Below are 27400 nucleotides of genomic sequence, written 5' to 3' on the forward strand. Positions count from 1 at the left end.
TGAATCTTCTCATTTATTAGAGCAGTTAGAAGGAGCATATATGAACAAGGCACAGGAGGGAGCTGAATATGAAGATATAATATAGTATAAAGATGGAGTTAATGGGAGAAAAAGGAATGTACTAGATGAAAGGGAAAGGGCAGTAGAATGGGCTAAGTTATTTCACATAAAAGAGGCAACAAAAAGCTTTTGTAATGGAGTGTTAGAGGGGGGGAAGGTGAGGGTAAGGGAATAAGTCTTCACTCTCATTGGAAGTGGCTCAGACAAGGGGCAGAGCCAAGATGGTGGCATGATGGCAGCATTTCCCAGGAACTCCTTCCCCCACAAACTCCGAAAAACAAATAAATGATGACTCTAGCCAAAATTTAGAGGGGCAGAGCCCACAGGAAGACTGAGTGATACATTTTCCCAGTCCAAGATAACTTAGAAGTTCTGCGGGAAAAGTGTGTTTTACCAGGACTGGGGGTTGGAAAAAAAGCAGCGACCACAGTGCAGCCCAGTGCAGCCCAGCCCACCCCAGAGATCACCAGCAACAGCTTGAACAGCCTGCACTGGAAGTGGCTCAGAAAGAAAATAACATACACATTCAGTTGGGTATAGAAATATAGCTTACCCTAGAAGAAAATAGAAGAAAGGGATGACAGAAAGTGTAGGGGGGGGTGTTAAGAGGGTAGTCAGATACAACACACTTTTGATGAGGAACAGGGAAGAAAGGAGAGAAAGAGAATAAATGAACCTGGGGAGGAATAGGATGGAGGGAAATACAGCTAGTAATAGCAACTGTGGGGTAAAAATTATTGAAGCAATATCTCTGATGAACTTATGATAAAGAATGAGATCCATCCCCAAAACAGAACTGATGGTATCTGAATACAGACTGAAGCACACCTTTTTTTTTCCTCTCACTTTACTTTTCTTGAGGTTTCACTTTCTTTGTAGGTGGTGGATGTTATTCTAACTTCAGTTCACATTCACATGAAAACTCTTGCTTTTCAAAAGATGATAGAAGGCAGAAGTGAAATACTCAGGGCCTGCACCTGTAAATATCAGCAAAACTTTTGCCTGAACTGAGTGAATATCCATCTTTTCCCCTGAAACACCATGCTCAGTTTTGTTAGATAGTTGATTCGTGGTTATAATTCAAGCTTTTTTGACTTTGGGAATATCATATACCAAACTCTTTGTAAGGGGGGATCATATTAACTTTTTACAACATGACTATTGTAGTAATGTGAAGAAAAAAATAAAAAAGTTATTTTGATAACTCTAAAAGAAAAAATATTAATGAAAAAGTAATTCTGGCATGAACAGAGAGGCTAAACACCTAGTTTGGTGTTTTTTAATGTGTTTCAAGGAACAGCCTACATCATTAGCCTTCAAGTGACTCAAAGGCAGCAAACATATACGTAAGTGTGTATATGTTTTTACACTATTATTTCCTTCAAGAGATATACCAGTTGCAAAGCATGATTGTTCATCTGATGAAAAAAATATATACTGTGAGTTGGAGGATTTGGGGCAGCGCTGTTTTGGGTGGAAGGAATGGGATTGGGGCAATAGAGGTCAGAAAGATTTTATGGGAGGGGGAAATATACTGTACTTGGCCCCCATCAACCTATTTTCTTATTTCAATTTTTTACCCATTCATTTATTCAACAATCCTTGTTATGGATCTAATACGTACAGTGCCCAGTTCTTGGTACTTAAGAGAAAAACAAAGTAAATAGGGTGACTCCTGCCCTCAAAGAGCTTGTCTACAATATTCCACACAAAGTAGGTGTCAGAGAGATGTTTATGTTAATACTTATACAAGTTCATTTCATTCATCTTGATATCAAGAAATTCACCATTTGGTTTCTATTGTGTCATATAAGTCTTCCATCAAAATGTTTTTCAAAGAAATTGCCATATTAGACATTCAAATTCCTATTCAATCACAATAGAATTTGTGCTTATTTTTGACTTATTGATATATAAATATGTATAACAGATACATACCAACTCTTCCTGAAGTGCACCTTCTTGATAATTTTTTAAAATGTCTTTCTTTTCAAGGTTCCCACTATTCCTCATTCCCATGCTCCAAATGGACAATAATTAATAAAAAAACAGAAGATTGTGCTGCTTAATTTCTTAGAACAAAACTATCCTAAGATCTGCTAGAACAGGGCAAGGTAACCTTAAAAGCAAATCAATATGAAAATAATGCTACCAAAGTATGTAAATGGCATATATATATATATATATACATATATACATATATATACAAACACACACCTAAACCCATAAAGATTACAATTAGTTTCATATTGAACTGTAATCTAGAAATATATCATGAAGGTTAAAGTAATTGCTTTCCTATGACTGATTTACTCCATTTTTTTTAAGATTATAAGTAAGTATACACCTTTACTTCTAGCAGTAATGATCTCATTTTCAGGAATGTTTCATTTCTTTGGATGTTATTCTAACTTCAATTCACATTCACATTCTTGCTTTTCAATAGAAAATGATAGAAAGCAGAGGTGAAATACTCAGGGCCTGCCTCTGTAAGAACCAGCAAAACTTTTGCCTGAATCCAGTAAGGGAAATGATAAAATAATTATAATAGTTAATATTTATATAGCACTTACCACATAACAGGTACTGTGCTAAGCACTTTACAATTATTACCTCATTTGATTCTCACAAGAATCCTGGGAGGCAGGTGATATTATTATCCCCACTTTACAGATGAGGAAACTAAGGCAAGCAGAGACTAGTGACCTGCCCAAGGTCACACAGCTAATATTTGTCTGAGTAAGGATTTCAAATGCAATCTCCCTGAAACTAGGCCTGGCATTTGACAATGTTTAAATGTTTAACAAAATATACAAAAAAAAAATAAAACATAGGTAATGATAACTTGTTGTTTTCCCAAATCAATACGTGGTCCACAGAGATCCATTTTTGAGTTCACATCACTGATATAAAGTTTTTTTTCTACTAACTCTTCCTGAAGAGCAGCTTCACAATAATTTTTTAAAGTATCTTCCTTTTCAAAGTTCCCACTGTCCCTCACCCCCAGGCTACACAAACATGCTTATATAATGAGGATAAAACTCATTTAGAGAATTGCTTCATGGCTTATAAAAGCATTTTCCTCCTAACTCTTAAGTAGTATAATCATTATCATCATCATTATTATTATTATTAATTCTAGTTCTCAGATAAGTAAAGTGCTGAGATTTGCAAATTATCCAAAAATAATAATAGTAATTTATAAATTTATTTATAATTTCCTTATTTATTTATAAATTCCTTACTAGTTCCAGGTACTGTATATTGATTCATTTGAGCCTCGCAATAACCCTGGAAGATAGGTACCATTATTATATCAATTTTACAGAAAACTGAGGCAAATAGTGGTTAAGTGACTTGCCCAGGGTCACACACAGCTACCAAGAGCTTGAGGTTGAACTTGAATTCAAGTCTTCCTGACCCAGGACCAGGTCTATCTATTTCTTCTTTGACTGGGCCAAGCATAAACCCTGAGGAAAGGCTTTCTGAAGCCAGACCAGGAGTCTTCCATCATACAGATAAATATCAGTGCTGATATTCAATCCTTATCTCTTGAATCAAATGTACTTTCTAATAGGTCATGCTACAGCTTATAGGACATAACATTAAGGCAATTCTTTTTTGAAAAACAAAGTAAATTATACAATTAGGGAATAGGAAATTTCAGTATCAATTGAAAGAAAATTCATACTTGGATGGATAAATAAGGAGTGACAGAAAGGAAACATTTATACTTATTTCATAAATTCTATTTTTAGAGGTCCTTAAAAGAATATCAAAGATTAATAGAAATGTACCCTATTATCTTTCCTAAGAAACATTCTCATTTTTCAAAAGATCTTTCAAATATTTCATTAAAAATATAAGGACTCCTTGGAAGGTAGCAGAGTACAGAGAGGCCAAGGAGATAGCTTTGACATTAGAGATCTAAAAATTGAGGCCTGGTTTCCCCATTATCCCCTACAAAAAAGAAGGGGGGGGGGGGAATGGAGAAGTTGGAGGTGGGAGGTAAAGGGAAAACTAAGGAAGTTCACCAAAGTTGCCCCTGAGCATCACTGCCCAATGACCCTGGGGGGGGTGGGGGGGAGCCTACATTGACTCACCCACTTGGAAGGTTCTGTCTCTGAGGTCCTCTCTTCCTTGAAGAGGTAGCTCAAGCACCATCTTCTGCATGAAGCCTTTTTTGGTTCCCCCTCCCCCAATTGCTAGTAGATACTGATATTGATTTACATTCTTTACCAATATTTGCATTTATTAACTTCATATTTATTCTTGATGTCTCTGTTCTTGTTACCTCAGAAATTTGAATGTAAAGTTAAGTAATGATTTCATTTTTCATACTTGCATCCCAAACACCTAGAATATAGTAGGAGTTTAATAAATATTTATTGATATTAACCCTCTTCATGTGCCAGTAATTTTGCTAGATTCTGGAAATATGGGTACAAAGAATAAAAGAATAATTCCTTTAATTGTAATGTTGTGATCAATACTTATTTGCTTGTCTTCATTACATTTGTTAAAAAGAGAAAAGAGGGAAAGATAAGCGAGTGGTGAGAGATTTTTTTTTTTAAAAGGACATTAAGGGGTGGCTAGGTGGCATAGTGGATAAAGCACTGGCCTTGGAGTCAGGAGTACCTGTGTTCAAATCTGATCTCAGACACTTGATAATTACCTAGCTGTGTGGCCTTGGGCAAGCCACTTACTTAACCCCATTTGCCTTGCAAAAACCTAAACAAAACAAAAAAAAAAACTGACATTAATAGAGGTGGTGCAGTGGATAGAGCACTGGCCCTGGAGTCAGGAGTATCTGAGTTCAAATCCAGCCTCAGAAAATAATTACCTAGCTGTGTGGCCTTGGGCAAGCCACTTAACCCCATTGCCTTGCAAAAGCCTAAAAAATATATACATACATAAATGAATAAAAGGACATTAATAATTAGAATAAAGTTCAAAAAGGAACTGATGAACTTGGCAATAGTAGTGATACACAAATAATTTATTATAAATTTATTATAGATTTTTTTAAAACTATGTATAAGATTCATAGTTTCATATCCAATACTTTTTGACTGTGAATGAAAACATTTATGTTTGGTAGTATTCTAGTTCATAATATTTTTATTCTTAAAAATATTCTTGTTCCAAAAAAACTATTTTCAAACCACTCAAAATATGATTTTAAATCTGTCATTTTTGGTTAAATCATTTTAATATTTTTGTTTTAGGAAGGCCTGTTTTATTAGATATACAAATATAAAAAGTATATAAAGAATACAAAGATTTAATAAATGGAGAAGCACATAAAGTACATGAAGACTTAAGCAATTGTGAAGCATATAAAGTGTATTAAGATTTAATCACTGGGGGAGGGGGTGGCTAGTGGTACAGTGGACAGAGCACTGTCCCTGGAGTCAGGAGGACCTGAGTTCAAATCCACCTCAGACACTTAATAATGACCTAGCTGTGTGACCTGGGGCAAGCCACTTAACCCCATTGCCTTGAAAAATCTAAAAATAAAAAGGGACAACTATTAGAATAAAGTTCAAAAAGGAACTAATTTAAGCTTGGCAATAGTAGTGATACCCAAATAAATTTATTAAAGATTGTTTTTAAATTACGTATATGGCTCATAGTTCCATATCTAATACTTTTTGACTTTGTGAGTGAAAACATTTACATTTGATAGTATTCTAGTTCTTAATTTTTTAAAGTATTCTTTTAAAAATATTCTTGTCCCCAAAAACCTGTATTTCCAAACCACTCAGAATATAATTTTAAATCTGTCATTTTTGGTGAAATCATTCTAATATTTTTGTTTTAGGAAGACCTATTTTATTTGATATACAAATATAAAGTAAACAAAGATTTAATAAATGGAGAAGCACATAAAATAAATGAAGATTTAAGCAATTGTGAAGCATATGAAGTATATTAAGATTTAATGGGGGGGCAGCTAGGTGATGCAGTGGAGTCAGGAGGACCTGAGTTCAAATCTGGTATCAGACACTTTAATAATTACCTAACTGTGTGGCCTTGGGCAAGCCGCTTAACCCCATTGCCTTGGAAAAAAAAAAAAAAACCTCTGCTCATGAGATCATATCTATATTTAAGGGGTGGCTAGGTGGCACAGTGGATAAAGCACCAGCCCTGGAGTCGGGAGTACCTGGGTTCAAATCTGGTCTCAGACACTTAATTACCTAGCTGTGTGGCCTTGGGCAAGCCACTTAATCCCATTGCCTTGGAAAAAAAAACTCTAGTCATGAGATCATATCTATATTTAAGGGGTAGCTAGGGGGCACAGTGGATAGAGCACCCACCCTGGAGTCAGGAGTGCCTGGGTTCAAATCCGGCCTCAGACACTTAATTACCTAGCTGTGTGGCCTTGGGCAAGCCATTTAATCCCATTGCCTTGAGAAAAAAAACTCTAGTCATGAGATCATATCTACATTTAAGGGGTGGCTAGGGGGCACAGTGGATAAAGCACCAGCCCTGGAGTCGGGAGTACCTGGGTTCAAATCCTCAGACACTTAATAATTACCTAGCTGTGTGGCCTTGGGCAGGTCACTTAACCCCATTGCCTTGCAAAAAAACTAAAAAAAATGAAAGAAAAAAGATTTAATCCCCGGGGCCCTTGGCTTTGGGGCCTTCCTGGCGCCTCTCCTCGGACAAGCGGCGCGGTCAGTCTCCTTGCTGCCGAATTCAAATCCCGCCTCAAGTCGGCATGGCCGGCGTGGCCGGGCGCGCGGCTTCGCCCTTTCCCCCTTGGTGAGGTGCCAAGAGTCGGCAGGAAACCCCTCGGACATCGGCGATGCCGGCCGCGGCCGCTGGCGCTGCTGGCAGCTCCGGTGACTTAAGGCGTCTCCCCGTCTGTGCGATGGGGAGCCCCCGGCGGCGCCCCGTCCCCGCCGGCTTTAGGAGAGAAGGCCGCAGGCTCACGGCTCCCACTCCGATCCAGCTCCCGCCTCCGCCGTGGCCCATAATCCTCCTCTTCCGTCGCGGCCCAGGAAGCCCGCGCCCCTCCCCCTTCCCGCGCGTGCTCCGGTGGGACGGCGGAGGTGAGCAGCCGGGGTAGGGCTGGGGGACCGAAGGGCCCGGCCCCGCCCCCAGGCCGCATCTCCGCGCCGACGCGCCGTCCGCGGGGGCTTGAGCCTCCCGGGCCACCGTCGCCGGTCCCGCCCCCTTCACTTTCCCCGCGTTCCCTTTCACTTCCGGGGTCGAGCCGAGGCCGCTGGTTTACTAACAACATCCTGTTGGCGGCCGGGGCTGAGCGGCGGCGGCGGCGGCGGCGGCGGGAGCTTCTCCGGAAGGACCCCTGCGCGGGCCTTGCCCGTCGGCGCCTTCGCCGACTCTCCTCAGGCTCCACGTCCCTTCCTGGGCCGGGGCCGGGCCGAGCCGGGCTGGGAGCGAGGTGAGGTGAGGGGTGAGGTGAAGGGGGGAGCCCGGCCCCCGCCGCCATGGCCAGCAACTCGCAGCCCCAGCAGCCGCCGGCGCCGCCGCCGCCGCCGCCGCCCCAGCCCCAGCCGCCGCCACCCCCGGGCCCGGGCACCGGCGCTGGAAGCGCCCCGGGCCCGGCGAGCGGGAGCGCGGCTGCAGCCGGCGGCGGGAGCGGGAGCGGCGGCGGCGGCAAAGCCGCAGGTGGAGGCGGCGGCGGCGGCGGCGGCGGCGGCGCGGGAGACCCTCAGCTCGTAGCCATGATTGTCAATCACCTCAAGAGTCAGGGGCTCTTCGACCAGTTCCGCAGGGACTGCCTGGCCGACGTGGACACCAAGGTGCGGGCCGCGGCGGGGCCGGGGGCAGGTCATGGGGGGGGCGGGCCGCGGGGCTCCCGGTGGAAGTTGGAGCGGAGCGGGAGACCCCCGCCGGGGTTCGGAGCCGGGAGCGGGGGCCCGAGTCCCGCCTGCCGCCCCTCGCCCCTCTTTCTGAAGGGAGGCTTTCTGAGCTCCAGGGCCTTTTTGTAAACTCTTAAGGCGCGAGTCGGAGAGGGGAAAGTAAAGGGGCAAAGACTGCATAGTTGGGACTGGCACCAAGCGGTGGAGTACGGCTTCCTGCGAGGAAGGACGCTTCAAACTTGTCCGGAGCTTCTCATCCTTTTATGCATCACAAGCGAAAAATCATATTTTAAAATTCATAAGACTAAAAAAAAAAAGATGGCATATTGAAATACAATTAAGGGATTGCGGGTTAAGAGCCGTTCCTCTAAACCAACCTCCTCCTTTTACTAGTGGCTTAAAGAGCGATGATATCGCTAAAGAGCAATTTCCAAACATGTTGAGAATCGTGTTTCTATACCATTGTTTTTCTTCGTAATCCTATGTATTTTTATCTTATTCCCCCTCTTTGCTGATTCGCAGTCTGTGGTGTTCCTTAAATCTTAGGGAGACTTTCATTTTCTCAGATGAGTTCGGAACTTTCTCTTCTACTGTTTGCCTGCCTCGGATGAACTAAACTTCCTTTAAGTTCATGACCAAAGAAAAGATTTAAGAACCCCTGTATGAAAGCATTGGATGATTTGTTCCACCAGGGGAAAACTTTTTTATTGATGCTTCTTTAAAAACTGTCATTGTTAATTTAAGATTTGGGGATTGGACTTTTTATGGTAAGCTTAAGGAGAGTTTTTTTTGCAAAGCATCTTGAGGATTTTTTGTTTTTATTTTTCTCAAAACTCATGTAGTTTCAAGGAATCTCTTCTTACCTTTTGCTTAGTATATTTTCCAACTGTATAGTCCAACCCTTGAAAAACTCTTTAAAAAATCTGAGGAAGACTTTTATCCACTATCTTTGGTAAATGGCATGCCCAAAATCAAACATTTCACTAAAGTTTTTCCTAAAGCTCATCCAAAATATAAGACAGCTTAGCAATATAGATGGTCCCAACTTTGGAGTCAGGAAGACCCGTGTTCAAGTCCTAACTTTGACATACTGATGGTGTGACCCTGGGTAAGTCACTTGTTGATTCCCATTTGTAGAGTAAGTTGCTAAACAAGCATTCCCTCCCTGTACTGTACATTAATGAAACTACAAGTCAATAAAAAAAATAAATCTCTGAAATATCTTTAATATGCACCAATATCCCTCCTCTGTTGCTGCTAGCATCCCAGTACAAGCCCTCCTCACCTCCTGCCTGTCACAATGACCTTAAGTCTCCCCAACTCCAAAGTGATCTTAAAAGTCAGCTCTGCCTCCACTATCTCCTTCCCTCCTCTCAACTCCATGATCAAACAAAATCCTCTAAGTCTTTTATAGTATGACCCTTCCTTTCAAACCTTCTGCTTCTGCCCCTCCTTGTACCTTATGGCCAGTAGCCTTAGGCTCCTCACACAAGATGCTTCATGTCCAAACTCTCCCCCTTGGAATTCTCTTCTTTCTTTCTCATCTCCACCCCTGGCTTGCCTGGCTTCTTTCAGATTCCAGCTTGCATCCCACTTTATTCAGGAAGCCTTTCCAAGCTATCTTGGGCACATCTTATTTGTGCAGTTGTTTCCATGTTGTCACCCCCCCCCCCCCCAATAACTCATTCCAGCCTTTCTTTTTATTCCCTTTACTTAGCACAGTGCCTCGCATGGAACAGGCGCTTAACAAATATATAGAGACTTGGAAAATTAACCTTTTTTAGTCAGTATCAAGGTAGCCCCAAAGTAATGTTTCTTGACTCTTGGTGGCTATTCCATGCGAAATGGAGACATGCAAATTTAGGTTTAAAAAAATTGAATTGTAAGCAGAAGTTAATAGATGGCGGTAATAATTTTGAAGTCTATATTCCAAATGAATGACTTTATAATTAAATTGTAATGGAATTTTAGAGTTGGGAGGGATCCTAATTGGTCATCCTTGATAGCCTCCCCAATTCCTTTTGGGAAAGTCTTCCTACTGGGTAGTTTGCAGAACCTGTTAAGCCTTTCTCTTTAACTTGTTGCTGTCTTTTCTTTTTGTATATGTGCTTTACTTCTGTGATTGTCTATAGCTGTCTTATTTTTTTCCCCATCGTATCTTTGTCCTTTATTCTCCTTTATTGGTTCTTTTCCTCCCTTTCCTTTATCTTAATTTGCTATAAAATGGAATTGAAGTATATTTTAAAATAATTCATTTAATGATATTTCATCTCCTTTATGAAACATACAAATGAAATGTGTTTAACCTTTTAACATAAGGCCCTAGGGAAAAATAAATTTAAATAACCTTTTTATTTTCATTTAGCTTTGGATAGAGCTTCTTTCCTGTGGGTCAGTGCCACTCAGAGGGAGAACAATTCCAAACCTGTGCTTAAGAGGTCACATAATTTCATCACGTGAACATATTCATATAACTTTTAGTGAGCAAAGTAGTAGGAGAGGTGCTGATGATTGTATACAAACACATTTAATCTAGCATGCACAACAGTAACAGGAGTTTAATTTTGTTTTAGTATTTCTGTTCATGTATTCTGTGGTACATTTAGACTGACCTTTTTGCTATCTCTCAAACACAGGACATTCCCTCTTGTGTCTCACTGCTTTTGTATAGACTGATCCCAGTCTTTCAGTGTACTGTACTCCCTCCTCCTCTCTTAGAAACTTGTTTCCATCAAAGTTCAACCCATTTCATTCCATATAAAACTTCCCCAAGTTGCTAGTGCTTTTCCCTCAAAATTATTTTATGGCTTTGGTATGAATGTTCACATATGTCCATTTAGGAACTTGCAATAGAATGTAAATTTCTAAAGAGCAGGGACTGTCTCCTTTTTTAATTTGCATCCCCAGTACCCAGCACAATGTTTCTTACATTGTAGGCCTTTAATAAATGTCTATTGATTGGTTTCTACAAGTATTTATTAAGTATTTATGTGTGAAGAACTGTTCTAGGACTACAGATGGAGTAAATTGGTAGGACAGGTGCAGACTAAGTTGTAAATGTAATTTCCATCTACAATACTTTGTTTGACTGTTATAGAGATCCAAAGATTGCTTAAGAAGGCTAATTTGCAGTCTGTGGTATTGCTTAAATTTTAGACTTTCTCATTTTCTCAGATTAGTTCAGAACTTTCTCTTCTACTGTTTGCCTGCCTCGGATGAACTGAACTTCCTTTGAAAATCACCCATCTCCTTATGAGGAACATTAGGAATTTAACTGAGTTTGAATAGAGATTCACTCACTTTACAAGACATTGTAACATTGCTTGGATAGTTCTAATATTTCAACTATTCTACTATTTAGCATGATTATTCACACAAATTAGTAGAAATCAACCCACTCCAGTACTTTGCACTGAGACAATCCAGTGACCACCTAATGTGGAATGGTGTCTTGTCTGGTGAAGTAGAATAAGCTTTTTGACATATTTAATAATTGAATTGGAGTCCTGCTCTAGTGTGATTCTAGTTTAAATTTGACAGATAAAACAAGACTATCAGGGAAGAATAAAAATATTCAAAAGGAATTATTTTCAATAACCTTAAAATTTAAATCAAGTAACAATTAAAAATAAAGACTTCATTATTTAAAAAAAACAGTTACTGTCATTGAATTAGCAGATAGGACAGTGGGGTAACATTGGACAGACTTTTCACTAAAAGTAAGAATTGCAAAATGACATGTCAATTCAAGGTTGAATGAAGGAAATGTTTCTTGAACCAAAGGGAGGAAAAAAGTTGAATTCTGCTCCCAAAGTAATTTGAAGTATTGGGCATGAGTGAAACTAGCATTCAGCAATGGAAATGAAGCTTTTGAATTGAGTGGAGTAGAGTTTTGCAAATAGTATGGATAAGATGTTTTTATGTCAGCTGAAAATGCTACAAGGGAAGAAGATAACTTTGAGAGTTGTTGCAAAGGATGGGATTAAAATCTCACATTGATTTGGATTATCAGAAGCAAACTTAAACATTTCTCTTTGGGAAGGGGGGGAGATTATAATAGGGATTCCATGAGTATGTCCTGTGCAGATATTCTTCACTGAGACAAATTGGCAGTTTATTTTGCATTTCAAGTTAGAAAGGTGTCTGTTATCACCAGGCATTTTGGTGACTCCGGTCACTGAATTCTAGTCACTAATTAGTTTTTGTCAGAGAGAGGACTTGAACCCAGGGTAGTCTTGACTCGAGAACTGGCCATCTATCTACTTCTTCATGTTACCTCTGCAAAAGTAGCAGTAAATTAGGGTAATAAAAACAATTTATAGGGATAAAATCTTACTCATATCGAATTTTTAAAGTTCCCAAGAAGCACTTCATTTATCTGAAAACTAGCTAAAATATAATTTCGGTGTTGAATGATTTGCCCATTTGCATGAAGTTGAGAAAATAATAAGTACCTCTCAAAGTTTCTTCCTAAACAAACATAAGATAGAAACAGTCTTATCATTCTCTTCAAACCAGCTTCTTCTGACTTCCCTAATTCAGTTATGACCCCATCATTCTTCCAAGTTAACAAAACTGAGAAATGTTTACCCTTTTCTCCCCTCCTCCCCCACCCCACCCACCTCTATCTTCCCACCATGCACATAAACAGTTCCAAATCCTACTTATTTCACATTTCTCCTTTCCTGATACTACCCAGGCATTCCCTGCCTCTTGTCTAGACTGTTAATAGCTTTCTAAGTGATCTCCCATTTCTGATCTCTGCTTTTTTTCCCTCTCTCAAACTTTTTTTCAAAGCATAGTATTATTCTTTGCCCTTAGGAATGGTGGCATCTTATGAGAGGACCATGCCTGTGATTTGAGAGCAACTGTAAATTTTCTGTTTCTCAAGATGCTTTCCTTGTGTGTACAGATGCAAGTTCCATACGGCTCACTACACTTAGCAGAAGTGCTTGACTCATTGGAATACTGTTTAAAAACTACTATTATTATCACATCTAGTCTATCTTTTATACTACAGCCAGATACTTAGATGAGTTGTTTAGAAATATAGCTATGATACTGTTGTTTCCTCTGCTTAAAAATCTACCCTGGCTTCCTCTTTCTTGCCTTTGTAGGTTTAAAAAAAAAAAAGACTGGAAAAAGAGAAATGACCTTAGAAAGGGATAATTTAGAAGAAAATGCAAACCCTTTAGTATAGCATTCTAAGCACCCCCCATCTGATCTTATCATTCTTTCCTTAATATTTGTAACACTCTACCCATACTATAAAATTTGTATGTGTGTCTTATCTCTCCTATGTTGTAAGTTCCCAAAAGGTAGGGGCCATTTCTTGCTCACTTTTTTTATCCCTTACAGTGTCTTCCACATTATAAGTAAAAGTAAGTGTTTATTAAATCTTTGCTAAATAAATGCATTGCTCTGATACAGGAGTAACATTTTCCTAGAAAATTTCTTATTATTAATAATCTTAGGAATCATTAGCTGTTAAAAATGTTTGAATTCTGATAACATCAGTTTTAATATTGTGTACCATTTATGATTTTCTTCTAGCCTGCCTATCAGAATCTGAGACAGCGTGTGGACAACTTTGTTTCAAATCACTTAGCAACTCATACATGGAGTCCCCACCTCAATAAGAACCAGTTAAGAAACAATATTAGACAGCAAGTTCTCAAGTAAGTGTCAGAATTGTTTAAAAAAATAGTTCACATGCCAATTTTAAAATGTCACAACCTACTTTTACTTTAACATAGTTACACTGCTCAGAAAAGTTTGTTTACCAAATGATGTTAGCATTTTATCAAGTTCTATAAGCTAATGTCATATGACAGCATAATTTTAGCAGTGTTCTACATTCACTTTTAACATTCTTTCCCTAAACTGGAACAGTCTGCTTTTTTTCTATAGACTCCACTGGCTTAACTAAAGAAGGAAAGTTGTGCAAATGGAGTAATTTCTCTAAATCAGTGAACTAGATATCAAGCACCTTCTATATGTTAAGGAACTGGGCTAAGCACGAGAGACACAAAGTAAGGAAGAAGACAGTCCCTGTTCTCAAAGATCTCACAATCTTTTAATTTAATGTAATTTAGTCCATTCAGTTAATTTTTTAATTTAAAAAAATTAAATTTTTTTTTAAATTAGCAATTCAGCAAGTATTTATTAAGTATCTACTATAAAATAGGGACACATTGGAGAAGGAAATGGCAAATCACTCCAGTATCCCAAGAAAACCGCATCATCCATGGGGTCAAATAGAGTTGAACGTAATTAAACACCACCAATCACATACAAGGCATTGCTAAGTACCAGTGAGGAAAAAAATGAAAATTGGTAATCCTACCTACTAAAGGAGCTTGTATTCTTACCTAAAGGAGGACAGTGTACTCTCAGCTATGTCTGATACAAAGCTGCAGCTTCATGGGAGCCAAAATGAGATTAGAGAAAAGACTTAACTAAAAATTTGAGCTTTAAGAGTCTTCTACACAGACGTTTTCCCTTTGTAGATTCAGGTTAGGAGGAAGAAGGTAAACATTGTTATAGGAGTCTTAATGTTCAAATAGCCTTCATAAGATTTTTAATCTTTATTTTGTCCTATTCAGAAATTTGTTTCATTTACAGGCTTCATTCCAAAACTGTTACTATAACGCATTATTTTTTATTTTTTTTAGTTCATAGAACAGTAGTTTAAGAAAAAAAGGGGTACATACATGGTATTTTATGCTCTTACCATTTAATATTATAGGGAAGCCTCATCTTTTTTGAAAAATCATTCTGACTTCTGACCCAGGAGAAAAAGGGAGAGGGGGAGGAGGCGGGTAACTTGGAAGATATTCCAAGGCATTTTATTTTATTTAGAAAAAAATATATTGATGACATTTTGTTTTTTCACAGAAGACATTTTCTTACTCCTTTTTTTTGAAGAACATTCCATAAAAATTAATTCAGCAAATTGCTTAATAGTACTTAAAAGCACATCCACTATAATGCACTTCATTTTGCTAGGCAAACATGTTAAGTGACAACTTAACATAGTGGAAGAAAGTACTAGAAAGTCTCATCTCTAATACTTAATAGCTTTCATAACATCTCTGAGTTTTGAAATTTAAAGACTTAACTACTGACTTAGAGCAAAGTTGTGATCTTCCTTGATAGAGATAATACTACACTTACAGAATCACAGTTCCTTGGTATAATGACAAGTTGAAGTGCATCTTGTTTATTAAACGGGCTTAACATCTCAGGTGAAAAATTATAAGAACTTTACCTTTAGTTTCAAAAGTTTTGAAAAAACTAAATGTCCAGAAAACATGCAAAAATATTATTCTAATGTAGTATATACTTGAATCTTGAACTTAATGTTGAAGGAGATATTTTTGGTTTGTTTTTGTTTTTAAAGAAAAGACAATGATATAATGTAACAACTGTTGAGCCAAAATTATTATGAAAGAAGAATTGATCAAAAAGAATTTAAATTGAATTGAGAATTTCTGGTTAAGTATTTTTGAAAAAAAGATTGACTCTAAGAGTAGTTAAGCATTGAAATAGGCTACTCAAGAACATTATAAAATCATCATCCCTAAAGAAAGACATTAGTCTTATATTTATAAAAATATAGCATCATTTTGTGTATGCCCATCATTTGGAAATTAGCCAAATACATTGTGATTTTAATATAATATTTTGACACAATAAAAGTAATCAATATGAAAATTTTATAAATTTTAAAAAGCTTGAAGTAGAATCCAAAGAACAACTTATATAAGTACCTCAGTTGTTTAAAATTGAAAAGAAACTTTACATTGAAAAACACATAAGATCTCCTTTTCTATAAGACTGGCAGTGAAATATCTTTTGCCTCAACAGAGAAGCAGTGGACTAAAGTATGGTATTTTAGGCATTTGTTGTATGTGTATTTTGCCAAATTTTTTTTTTCCACCAAGGAAGGGTTTCCTTGGAGTGAGTAAAATTTGATTAAAGTGAAAAACCACAAAGGAAAACAACATCAATAAGGTATATTTTTGATTATATTTTTGTTTTAAGAAAGTAACCCTCTTGTGTGCACCTGGATGCCATTAAATATACCTTTTTACATTGCCTTATCACTTTACCTCTCTCAGTCGTAATTTCCTCAACTGTCAGATATATTTGTACTGTCTCCCAAAGATGGGGGATAGTTGCGGAGAAAGTACTTTGTAAACCTTCAGTTACTGCAATGAAAATATAACCTATTTTATTATTCTCATTACAGACATAGTTTAGCTATACTCAAGAAAAGTTGTTTAGGAAATCAACATAAATAACATTTTGAAATGATTTGTCTTATATGATGAAAAAAATATTATTTGATTATATACCTAGACAACTTCTCCAGAAAAATACTTCTTGCAGCTTATGTATCATTCATTTCATAGTCTAAAGATGCTGAGTGTTTCTGAATAACAAGATTGGGGTTTTTACTAAGCAGAATTAATGCAATCAATTGAAATAGCTCTATAGGATCAGAGTGACCATCACCAGATTATAGCAATTTCTGGGTTTCCAATGTTGCAAGAGACTAATTTTGGATTTTTGTTCTAGATCTAAGCTCACATCCCTCTCAGGAACATGCCACAGTGGTTATAGGGCCCTTGACCTTCACAAACATTTTTCATTTTTAGTGTAAAATAAGATAGTAATCTAGGAAATAAAGAAAATTTGAGGGTTTTTTAAATTAGAGGTTAAAAAAGACATAAAGAGAGATATAATTTGGGAGAGAAGAGACTTGTTTTCCATATCTTTTAAAACATTACACTTGTACCTCAAATCAGAATACTTTTGAGTTGTTTTTAGATTGTATTTATTACATTTCAATATGCTAGCATTCCTGTATTTGTGTTTTAACCTAAAGCTTACATTTGCAGAATTTGCATCTTTATTTTAGTCCCTTTAAGAAGCATATAACCTACTTTGTCGTATGTTAGCTCTTATTCCCCCCTGTGGCCCACATAGCTATCATCATAGAATCACGAGACTGGAAGTTGCTTCAAATGATCATCTAGTTCATCGCCTGACTCCAGACAGACCTATACTCAAAATATTCAATAGAACTAGTTTTCTACTTTTTCATTTTTTTTCTTTTTTCCTTACCTGCCCCATAACACCAACCCCATAGTCATTTAGCTTCAGAGGCAAGTTCCCCCGTTTCCATGTGCCTTGCTTACATGTGTTCCCTCCATGTCTGGTTTTCTACGTGAGTCATCCTTCATGTGTGTCTTTTGTGGGGAAAGATATTTTGTTGTTTTTTTTTTGCCATGCCATTTCATAAAAAAACCTTTGTTTAAAGTGTGTGTATGTATGTGCACACATGCATATATATATGGGGAGAGGAGGGAGAGGGAGCTTGTTTTCTAAAGAGTAAAAATATGATTACTTAATTTTTAAAGAGAACAATAAACAGGTCTGTCCATTTCCTTGGAGAACATAATACTTGTATTTATATTTCTGTGCAAATGATTACACTGATACTTATTTTTAGAGACCATTTAATGCTGTTAAATTTTCCTTAGCCACTGACAAGTGGCAAGTCATTTTCCAATAATCAGTTATATTGAATTACTTGGATTCTAGCCATTATTCTCTACTTTTCAAAAAACTTTGTAAGATTTGTGCTTTTAATATTTTGTTTTCATCCCACCAATAATGTTCAGTTATTTTAGGTAATAGTAAGGATCACAATTTGTTGTGCCTGACTGCCACCATGAAACATCTTGTTTTCCTTATAAGCCCCCCACAAAATCCTGCTTGAGCTTAGAAGGGAAAAATGACGTATAATAATGCAAAGAGTGTATAGATGCAGGGTACTTGAGGTATAGGAGTGCAGATATAAAGTTACATGTAATTTAAATTATTTTTCTTACCATGACATCCTCTTTCCTCTCTCCTCATCCTCCAGAATAGGTTCAACTTGAAAAGAACTTACATAAAGGAAAAAGAATATGGTCAGTTAAAAGTAAATTTCTTTTCATCTCTGTTTCAATTTTCCTGTTTCAGGTCAGGAATGTTGGAGTCTGGTATTGACCGAATTATTTCTCAGGTTGTGGATCCAAAAATCAACCACACATTCAGACCTCAGGTGGAAAAAGCTGTTCATGAATTTTTGGCCACATTAAATCATAAAGAGGAGACAAATGCCAGCACAACTCCAGATGAAGAAAAGCCAGATTCTTCCATCATAATGCAAGGTATTACTTTTACAAATTTTGTATACATACCATCAACTTTCATTTGATTTGAGCATCATTGTGAATATTGAAGTTACCAAAGATAAGTGTAGATTTGGAGGAGAATCAATCATTGAATATTAATTAAGACTCCTGCTATGTGCCAGGCATCTTGTTAATCTCTGGACATAAATTCAAAAATCAAGGAAACAATCCCTACTCTCAAGGGATGTTTTCATGGGATCACATGGGGGACATAAGAGATGGGGCGGGGGGGATATGTAAAAATACATAGAGAATAATTTTGAGGTGATGTCAGTAGGGATATCAGGAAAACTTTTTTTGGTTGTAGGTTAAGAGTTGAAGAAAGTCAGTAATTTGTACAAAAGAGGTGAAAAGGAGGGTAGTCAGTATAACACACTTTTAAATAGAGACAAGGTGAAAGGAGAGAATAAAATGAATGAGAGTGGAGAGGAATAAATTGGAGGGAAATACATTTAGCAATAGCAACTGTGGGGAAAAAAATTCTGAAGCAAAAGAAGTGAAGAGGTATGCATAGTTACAGTGAAAGGAAATGAAGTAGTGTATTTACCAGTTTGACTAAAGTGTGAGGTGCGGTGGTATATAATGGGACCATACTGGAGAGCTTTAACATCCAAAAAACGAAGTAGATATTTAATTCCAAAGGCTAATAGAGAACCTCTGTAGTTTTATTGGGTTGCGGAAGGACAAAGTCCCTTTCATTTAAGGAAAATCATTTTAGTAACCATATAGAGGTGAACTGAAATGAGAGATTTGAAACATGGAGACCAATTAGGAATGTTTTGTGGTAGTCTTAAGTGATACATAATGAGAATCTCTGGAGGTGACCCTAAAACAAAGGAAAAAGAACTAGATGCAAGAGACTTTGTGGTAGTAGACATATGTGCAGTTAGAAATGACAACAAATTGGATGTGTGAAGTGAGGGAGAGTAGATGAAGTCTTCACTAGAAATAGGGAAGTTTAGAAGCATGGAAACATTGGGGAAAGCACTCATTTTAGACATGCTGAGTCTGAGATATCTCTGGAACCTTCATTTTGAAATTGAACAAAAATTGACCATGCAAGAGTGCAAGAGTGGAGCTCCGGAAAGAGTGACTAGGACTGGATATACCAATTTGGTAGTCAGCTTCAAAGAGAACTAATAAACCAATAAGAGCTAATGAGGTCACCAAGACACAGTAAAGGAGAGGGCAAAACTTGAAGTACTCCCCAATATCACACCTATGATATGGATAGCAAACCAGTAAAGGAGACTAAAAAACAACAATCATATAGATAGGAGGAAAATCAAAAGAAAGCAGTGTCACTCAGAGAGAGGAGAGGATGGTCAGCAGTGTTTGAGAAGTCAGTAAGAATGGGGACTGGAAAAAGACCATCATAGTTTAGAAATCATTGGTAATTTTGGAAAGCAGTTTTAGTTAAGTCAGAAGTCATTTTAAAGGGTTTCTGGAGTGATTGAGAGAAAAGGAAGTAGAGGCACCTATTGGTGTAGACAGCTTTTTCTAGGATTTTGGTGAGAAAATGAACTAATAAATCAAATGCCACACTCATTAAGGAAGAAGGGAACAAGGAAGGAACTAGAGGTAGCCAGTCAATAAACATTTAAATGCTTATATATTATGGTATTCTGGGTTCTAGAGATAGAATGGCAAAAGACAACATGAGGGACAACAATCTGGATTGGGTTATATAGGTGGATAGAGTGAACTTCAGAGTACCAAGTGATAATGTCAGAGCAAAACTGGGAGAATCTTCAAAGAGCAAGGCGTATACCAACTCCTGACCCAAAGTGTTCTGACTTGTAAAGAGTAGCCTAGAGAGGGTGGTAAGAGATGAATTGTCTCCATGATTGAAATTGTTGCATGACCCTCTCTTTTACCCCTTCAGGGAGGGACTAGGAAAAAAAATATTCTCTGCTTCATGATTAAGAACTATTGCTTTACAGATATACATATACATTTATACATATATGTATATATACGTATGTGCATAATGATAGCAACTACAAGCTATCTGCAGCCCTGAAATATAAAGCAGAGAGGCATCTTTGTACAATAGGTAGACCCAAATGACTTCACAAATAGCCTTTCTCATCTAGTTATCATTCTGCCAAGCTGTTTATTATATCAGAGTCTAAAGTCTTACTAAATATATTTTCAATTAGCTACTCTTCTAACTCTATTGGGTTTTTTTTTTCCCTCAGAGTAGTAGCTCTGAGGGTTGATACTTGAAATATGTTTTGATCAGACTGAATTTCCAAGAAAGCCTAACCCCAAATCTATTTGTTATTATTTGATTAGACTTTTTTTTACTTGATTAGACCTTTTATCCCTCTCTTGGGAGCTTCTCTTTGGAGGGAATTGAATGGTCCCTTGTGTCTTTTTTGGTCCTGAAAGAACTGACTTATCTGTTTTTCTCCGAGTTGGACAGTAAGGACCTGGAAGTAGCTTCAGAGAGGTCAAGTAACTAGGATAGGTTTGTTTATGTCAATTGGCTTCATGAGAGATATTTTCCAAGGCAGTAGATGAGTTTGACTTCTAATGCTACTCACAATTTGAAGGAACAATAAAAAGAAGCAGATAGAGTGCCTTTTTTCTAGAGAACTATAGGTCTCATAGTCAAAATTCAGTTTAACTTAAGCATCTGCATCCAAGAAACTAAAAATACAAAAAAGAAGAATTTTAATATCTGTTGAAGAGTTGATCAATTTTTTGAGTATCTAGTATGTGCCAGAACTTACAGATCACACTGTTTTGTAGATACTGAGAGTTCACATTTATAAATCAATCTATGGCATGCAGTAATTAAGTAGAATTCTAGTGTTCTCTATGTATAAATTCTTTATGAAACTTTCCTTCATTTAAGGTGTTCCTACTGCTGGATCCAGTGCTAATGTGGCTAATGATGCCATGTCCATTTTGGAAACTATAAGTTCTCTTAATCAAGAAGCAAATGCTGCCAGGGCATCAACAGAAACTACTAATACCAAGACAAGTGAAAGAACATCAAAAAGACTTATATCTCAGCCAAGCATGGATGCTGGCCCAGATCGAGAGAGAAATACAGAAGATGTAACAGACAAAGACAGATGCCTTTCTGACGCATTCATTGAAGGATCCGAAACAGTTTCAAAGTCAGAAGACTTAAATGATCTCCCTAGTCCAGTTGAAGAAATAAAAAATCCCATGAAGGAAAGTAATAGTTTGAGTCTACCAAACAAAGACTTCCTACAGGAAAGCAGTGACCAAAAAACTAAACTAATAGACAAAGGGGAAAAGAAGCCAGATAACAATGAAAAGAGTGAAAGAAAAAAAGAAAAGAAAGAAAAAACTGATAAGAAATATGACCATTCTAAAAGAAATGAAGATATTCAAAAAACAAAGGATGAAAAGCAAGTTAAAGAAAAAGATGTAGAATGTGCAAAACAGCCATCCTCAGAGAGAAACAGTAATAAACTTAAGGTGTTTGATGGGACAAAAGAAGGTATAAAAATTCTGTCCAAAGAATGTAGTATTTGCTTTGCTTTTTTGACAAACTCAGATTTGTGGAAGGTATTGGGATATATATATGTTCTAAAAACTGAAGTCCCATTTTTCCTAGCTAATATAGCATAAATTTCCATATTTCTTTTCTACCCTCATTTGTTTATAAGGTAAACTAGTATCTGTTTATTCAGTGCATTCATTCATTAATTCAAAGCAACTCTCCAAGTGTATCCTCTTTAAGCTATTGCATATTTAATTCCAATTTTTACAGCTATATTTTAAGTTAATAAAGTATTATTCTCTTTTACATACCACTTAAATTTTGGAGCAGATAACTCTTAATTTTATTTTCCTTATCAGGGATAGGAATATTTTTAAACTTAAGCTAAATTTCTGTAATTATAATTTCAAAATATATGATTTTTTAAAAACTTTAACGTACAAATGATTTTGAGAATTTCCTATTGCCATGTGTTCCTGTATTTATTTTTTGTCTGTATGTTTTTAAAGATTTTTCTTTGATAGATTCAGATATGGATGGGCTTACAGATATTACAGTTAGCTCTGTCCATACCAGTGATCTCTCATCCTTTGAAGAAGAAAGTGAAGAAGATGCTATAGTTTCAGATAGCACTGAAGAAGGAGAGATTACATCAGATGGTAAATATTTGCCACATGTATTTTGTATATACAATTTTAGGTAACTTAAAAAGTTTTATTTAGTGTGTAATAATAAATTTGAATTCTAGTTGATATTTTTGTAAAACATGCTTCTAAATGACCTCTGCTTTGTGTGAGTCCTAGAAAGAAAAAAGAGTTCAAGGGAAATGTTTAAAAAGACTAGAACAAGGGGGAAAGGGCTGCAATAAAATGGGAACAGTTGTAAGTAAAGAAAAATGAACAAGGAAATGGAACAAAAGGAAATTGTTTATGCTCTGAATATGCTGACCTAGAACTTCCCAAAGTCCTCTTTTGTTCTTCTGCCAACCTTTTCACTTATTGTCTATTTAAAAGTCATTCACATACACCAAAAAAAAAAGTCATTCACTTACACAGTTTTATACAACTGCACTCCAGCATGAGTCTTCTGGGAGTTTGAATAAAAAGAAAGATTGTCATCCTATCAAAGAACAGTACTATAGTCAGTTAATAGCAAATTTAGCTAATGGCTTTTAAAAATTTTTTTAATCTAAGTTTGCATTGTTTTTGGACCTAATATCTTAATAAAGAAAATGAACCTTTATGAAATATATTCCCCCCAAACAATTCATCAGTTGTCAAAGAGGAAGGGGTCTTTTACATTAACCATTATATTTTATTAGAGTTTTGGAAATTTTCAGTGTTATTAGATTATATTCTGTATATCTTTCTTTTGGTCATGCTTTTATCACTTCATAAAAGACTTGCTCTTTTTCTCTGGATTTTTTTTATTTTTAGCATTCCTTATAGAACAGTAGTATTCTATTACATGATATAGTCTCTGTACACAGTTTCAAGTCTTTTCACAGTGGCCTTAGTCTCCATTGGAAACAAAGACATTTTGGATTACTTAGTAGTAGGAAATGAAGAACTTATTTACAAAAATAGCCTCCTTCCTCACTCTCAATCATAATCATGTAGAAAAATAGCAATTTTCTTCTTATATTTATAGTAATTTTTTAGTATATTTAAGTTTCTTTAGTTTTAAGCCTAAATGAGAAAAGATTAGATTGTCATAAAAGTTTGTCATTTTAAATTAAGTATGCTTTATTGAAAGTTATCAGGTGAAATAATTTCATTCAGTAGACTTTATTGAATGCTTTCTTTCTTACAAACATTCTCTAGGCCCCTTAAGGAAGCATACAGCTGAGGAAGACAGTTGCTGTCTATCTTCAAGAAAATTATAACCCAGTAGGGGGGATTAAAGAAAAATACACATTTCATTGTAGAAGGTGATGGAATTTAATTGAGCTAGACCACTACATGTTAATAATTGATTACTAGTCATGTCTTGTAGTACAGAAAATATTTTGTGTATCCTCTGTATCCTCACCCGTTGTGTTTTTCTTTTGAGGGATACATTAAGAGCAGTTGGATTATACAGAAGTTAAGTGTAGTCATTAATGAATATACTGATGCTTTTTCCATTAATTTATAGATGTTTTCCTCATTTTATTCACTTTATTCTAGATGAAGAAAGAGAAATTAAAAATAAAGCAAAACCTCAGATTAGTGAGCCTGGTGAAGGAAAAACAAAAACTGTTCGACACTCTTATGTGCACCGGCCTTACCTCTACTCCAAGTATTACAGTGATTCAGATGATGAGCTGACTGTAGAGCAACGTCGGCAATCTGTTGTAAGTCTCCATTCTCTTATCACTCATCTTCATCTTCCCAGGGAGTGGGAATGAGACATAGGGAGAAGACTAAAATAGAACACCTGAACATGAGCTTGAGCTTTGGCAATTACTAGGCAGGAAACCATGAGAAAGTCATTGAACTTCTCTCTGCATCTCAGTCTCCTTTTATCTCAGTGAATATTATAAGTTTACCATCTAATCAGTAAAATTGTGATGAAAACATTTTGTGAATCATCAGATGCTATACAGATATCCATAAAGAGTTTAAGAGGAAATCTTTATCCTGAAAGTGCTTAAGATTAAATGAGAATAAAATGGTGTAAATATGTGAGAAGTTCAGTAAAACCAGACTTGAAAATTATTTCAGGACCCTAGTAGAGTTTGCATAAGACAGTACGGGATTACTTACCAAATGAATATAGGGATGAGAATTGCTATAGGAGCCTGAGAGAGAAAGAGATCACTTCAGCTCCAGTGGTGTGGAGAAAGATGTTTTTCCCATGAGGCTGGGTTTGAACTGTGTCCGATTTATGAATAGAATTTGGAGCAGTGAAGTGGGGTGGGGGGAGATAGTGTGAGCAAAGGTAGAGGGGGAAAACTACAAAGTACACTTCCAGAAGAGTTAATAAACCTGTGTGATTGGAACAGAGAATTTTACATAGAGTAATGAAATTAAACTAGTAGAAAGATAGATGAGAAAAACTGAACTTTTCCCAGTTTCAGTGTTCTAGAAAAGTCCTGGTTGACAATAATCACCTGTTTATTATAGGTATAAGAAGCATGACTAAAATAAGAAACAACATGTATGTAGTGGAAAGAGCAGCACTAGGTCAGGAGTTAGAAGACTTAACCTTTATCCCTAACTTTGTGGTTTACTTGTTTTTTGATCTTGATTGATTTATTTATTAACCACTGATTATGTGCAAGGGACTGTGCTAGATTCTTGGGATACTAAGAAGAAAAAACATCATAAATCACTTCTGAGATTCAGTTTTATCATCTGTAGAATAAAGAGTAATATAAGATCCTAAGGTTTAGTTATATCTTGCTGTAAACTTTCAGAACTGTTTTTCTTTGCATATTTGTAGTACTATTTTGCATTTCCTAAAGGGAAAGACAATGGTAGGAAATTGCATGTAAAAATTCAATTAAGTCATTTAGGAGTGAATTTAATAGAGCCTAGATATATCTGATAACATTCTGCATTTACATTTCTCTAAATTAACAGAAGAACCATTTGGAGTGTACCACCATAATAACAGGGGCTACTATGTCTTCCTTGTTTTGTCTTGGTAAGATTGTTTAGGCAAAGTTACCCATATTCTTAAAACCTTCCATCTGAATATTCTGAGGTCCATAAAGCATTAGATTTACCTATTTTGTTTAGAACTTACTTTCCAAGACGAAATCATTCCTGTAAATTTTGAAATTCTTCCTGAACATAAGACTTTAGATTGGCCTATGATTTAATTTTTTTTGTTGTTGTTTTTTGTTTTTAAGTTCATTTAAAAAAAATTTTTTTTAATTCATTAAAAAATTGACAAACTTTTTTGGAAATCTTTAGTTGTATTTAATACTTAAGGAAAAATTATAACAAAATGGTTTTGTGAAAATGATGAAAAAATGATTTATTGAAACAATGGATTTTGTAAATATGCTCTCTTCCCCTAAGGATTGTGCTAAGTGAAAATTACAATATTTATTAAATCATTACTCTTTTGAATTAAATCATCCCTTTAAACTATCACTCTCTTAAAAACTGCAAATCTCATGTCAATACATGAACATAGACATAGATACACACTTATAAGCACATACACAAAACAGTCATCTTCTCCTGCAAGAATGCTTTTTTTTTTTTAGGATTTTTTTGGTAAGGCAATGGGGTTAAGTGGCTTGCCCAAGGCCACACAGCTGGGTAATTATTAAGTGTCTGAGGTTGGATTTGAACTCAGGTATTTCTGGCTCCAGGGCTGGTGTTCTGTCCACTGCACCACCTAGCCTCCCCCTCATGCAAGAATTCTTAACGTTTTTTAAATCATGGATATCATTGGCAGTCTGGTAAACTTTCATGGACCTCTTCTTGGAATAATGTTTTTAAATATATAAAATAAAATACATAAAATCACAAGGAAAACCAGTGGAATTGAAATAAGTATCAAAATATGGAGGGGAAAACAAAGTTCACAGATAATGGATTAAGAACTCTATCTTGTAGTTCATTGTTGTATGGCAATGACCTGATACTATCAAAGGCAGACCTACACCAAGATGTCATGACTTCAGATACAACTATCTATATATGTGTGTGTATATATATATGTATGTATATATATATATATATACACACACACACACACACACACACACACACACACATATACATATGTTCATCATTTGAGAACTAACCTGTATAAATACAGATTGAATCAAGGGTGATGAATTTTTTTCAGTCTTAGCATTTCTTAAATGCTAAGCTATAGAGGGGTTGCTATCTGCTTTGATATCAGGAGCATCCACACCCAAACCACAGATCAATGGAACACATGCCTATATACATACATACTTTTGCTGAGGTCGTGTGACAATAACATCTTTAAGATAACTTTTTCCACTGTGAATTTGTTATCAAATTCTGCTCCTAAGCAGTTGTTCTACATTTTTGTGGAGTTGCGTAACAAGCTGGCAAGATGGCAATGAATACTACATCCTACTTTGTATTTTTAGGCCAGAGAGAAAGAAGAAAGACTTTTAAGGAGACAGGTTAACAGAGAAAGACTTGAAGAAAAGCGTAAGCAGAAAGCTGCAGAAAAAATAAAATCTTCAAAAGTCAAGAGTCAAGGTATTAAAGATAATTTTTTGTAATTTTAATTTTTTCTCTTTTAGACAGTAGTAGTGTCAAGAAATTGTGGAGAGAAATGAAAGAAGTTCTTCAGCTTTTACTTATAGCATAAAGAAATGGTGAAATTGATATTCATAAGGTCTAGTGAGTGTCATAATTATATCTATTTCTGTAACCACACACATGTTAATAGGTATTTATGCATTTATGGTTTTCTGTCTGCTTGCATAAAATTTTAAGTTACTCTTTTAAATTATAATATTTGAGCTTTCCTGTGATATATTATGGTATGAAGATGATCTGGCATTCATAAAGGCTGTATTATTCAAGTATAGGATTTAAAGTTTCCCTAAGGGAGAAAGATTTCAAATACAAGACAAGCAGCAGACTTCTCTCTGTTGTCCAAGAGAAAGTTAAGTGTGAAGTTCCTCATCACCAGCAGTTTAGCCACTGAGTGATGAAGTTTTTCGTAGCAACTCATTCAAATAATATTTCATAAGCATCCTCTAAAATGCTTATTCTTTAGTTAACATACTTTTTTTAAAAAAGTGATTTCTAAATTGATTACAAAAGAACTTTGTGAATATATAGTGA

General features: G+C 36.3%; 1 protein-coding gene across 2 annotated transcripts in view; it reads left to right on the top strand.

Moving 5' to 3' along the window:
• The first annotated feature begins 7517 nt into the window (after positions 1 to 7517).
• The window catches only part of BOD1L1 (biorientation of chromosomes in cell division 1 like 1), a 79476-nt gene continuing 59593 nt past the window's right edge, over positions 7518 to 27400 (top strand). For both annotated transcript variants that reach the window (XR_012477078.1, XM_074229778.1), the window contains exons 1-7: positions 7518 to 7832; positions 13446 to 13570; positions 17928 to 18118; positions 21006 to 21623; positions 22136 to 22285; positions 23795 to 23961; positions 26692 to 26806. Coding sequence is in view for 1 of the 2 variants with exons in the window: in XM_074229778.1 (XP_074085879.1) it covers positions 7518 to 7832; positions 13446 to 13570; positions 17928 to 18118; positions 21006 to 21623; positions 22136 to 22285; positions 23795 to 23961; positions 26692 to 26806 (1681 nt within the window). In the remaining variant the exon portion in view is untranslated. The remainder of the gene's footprint in view (positions 7833 to 13445; positions 13571 to 17927; positions 18119 to 21005; positions 21624 to 22135; positions 22286 to 23794; positions 23962 to 26691; positions 26807 to 27400) is intronic.

This window comes from Macrotis lagotis, chromosome 3 (genome assembly GCF_037893015.1).
Source record: "Macrotis lagotis isolate mMagLag1 chromosome 3, bilby.v1.9.chrom.fasta, whole genome shotgun sequence".
In the NCBI taxonomy this organism is placed as follows: Eukaryota; Metazoa; Chordata; class Mammalia; order Peramelemorphia; family Peramelidae; genus Macrotis; species Macrotis lagotis.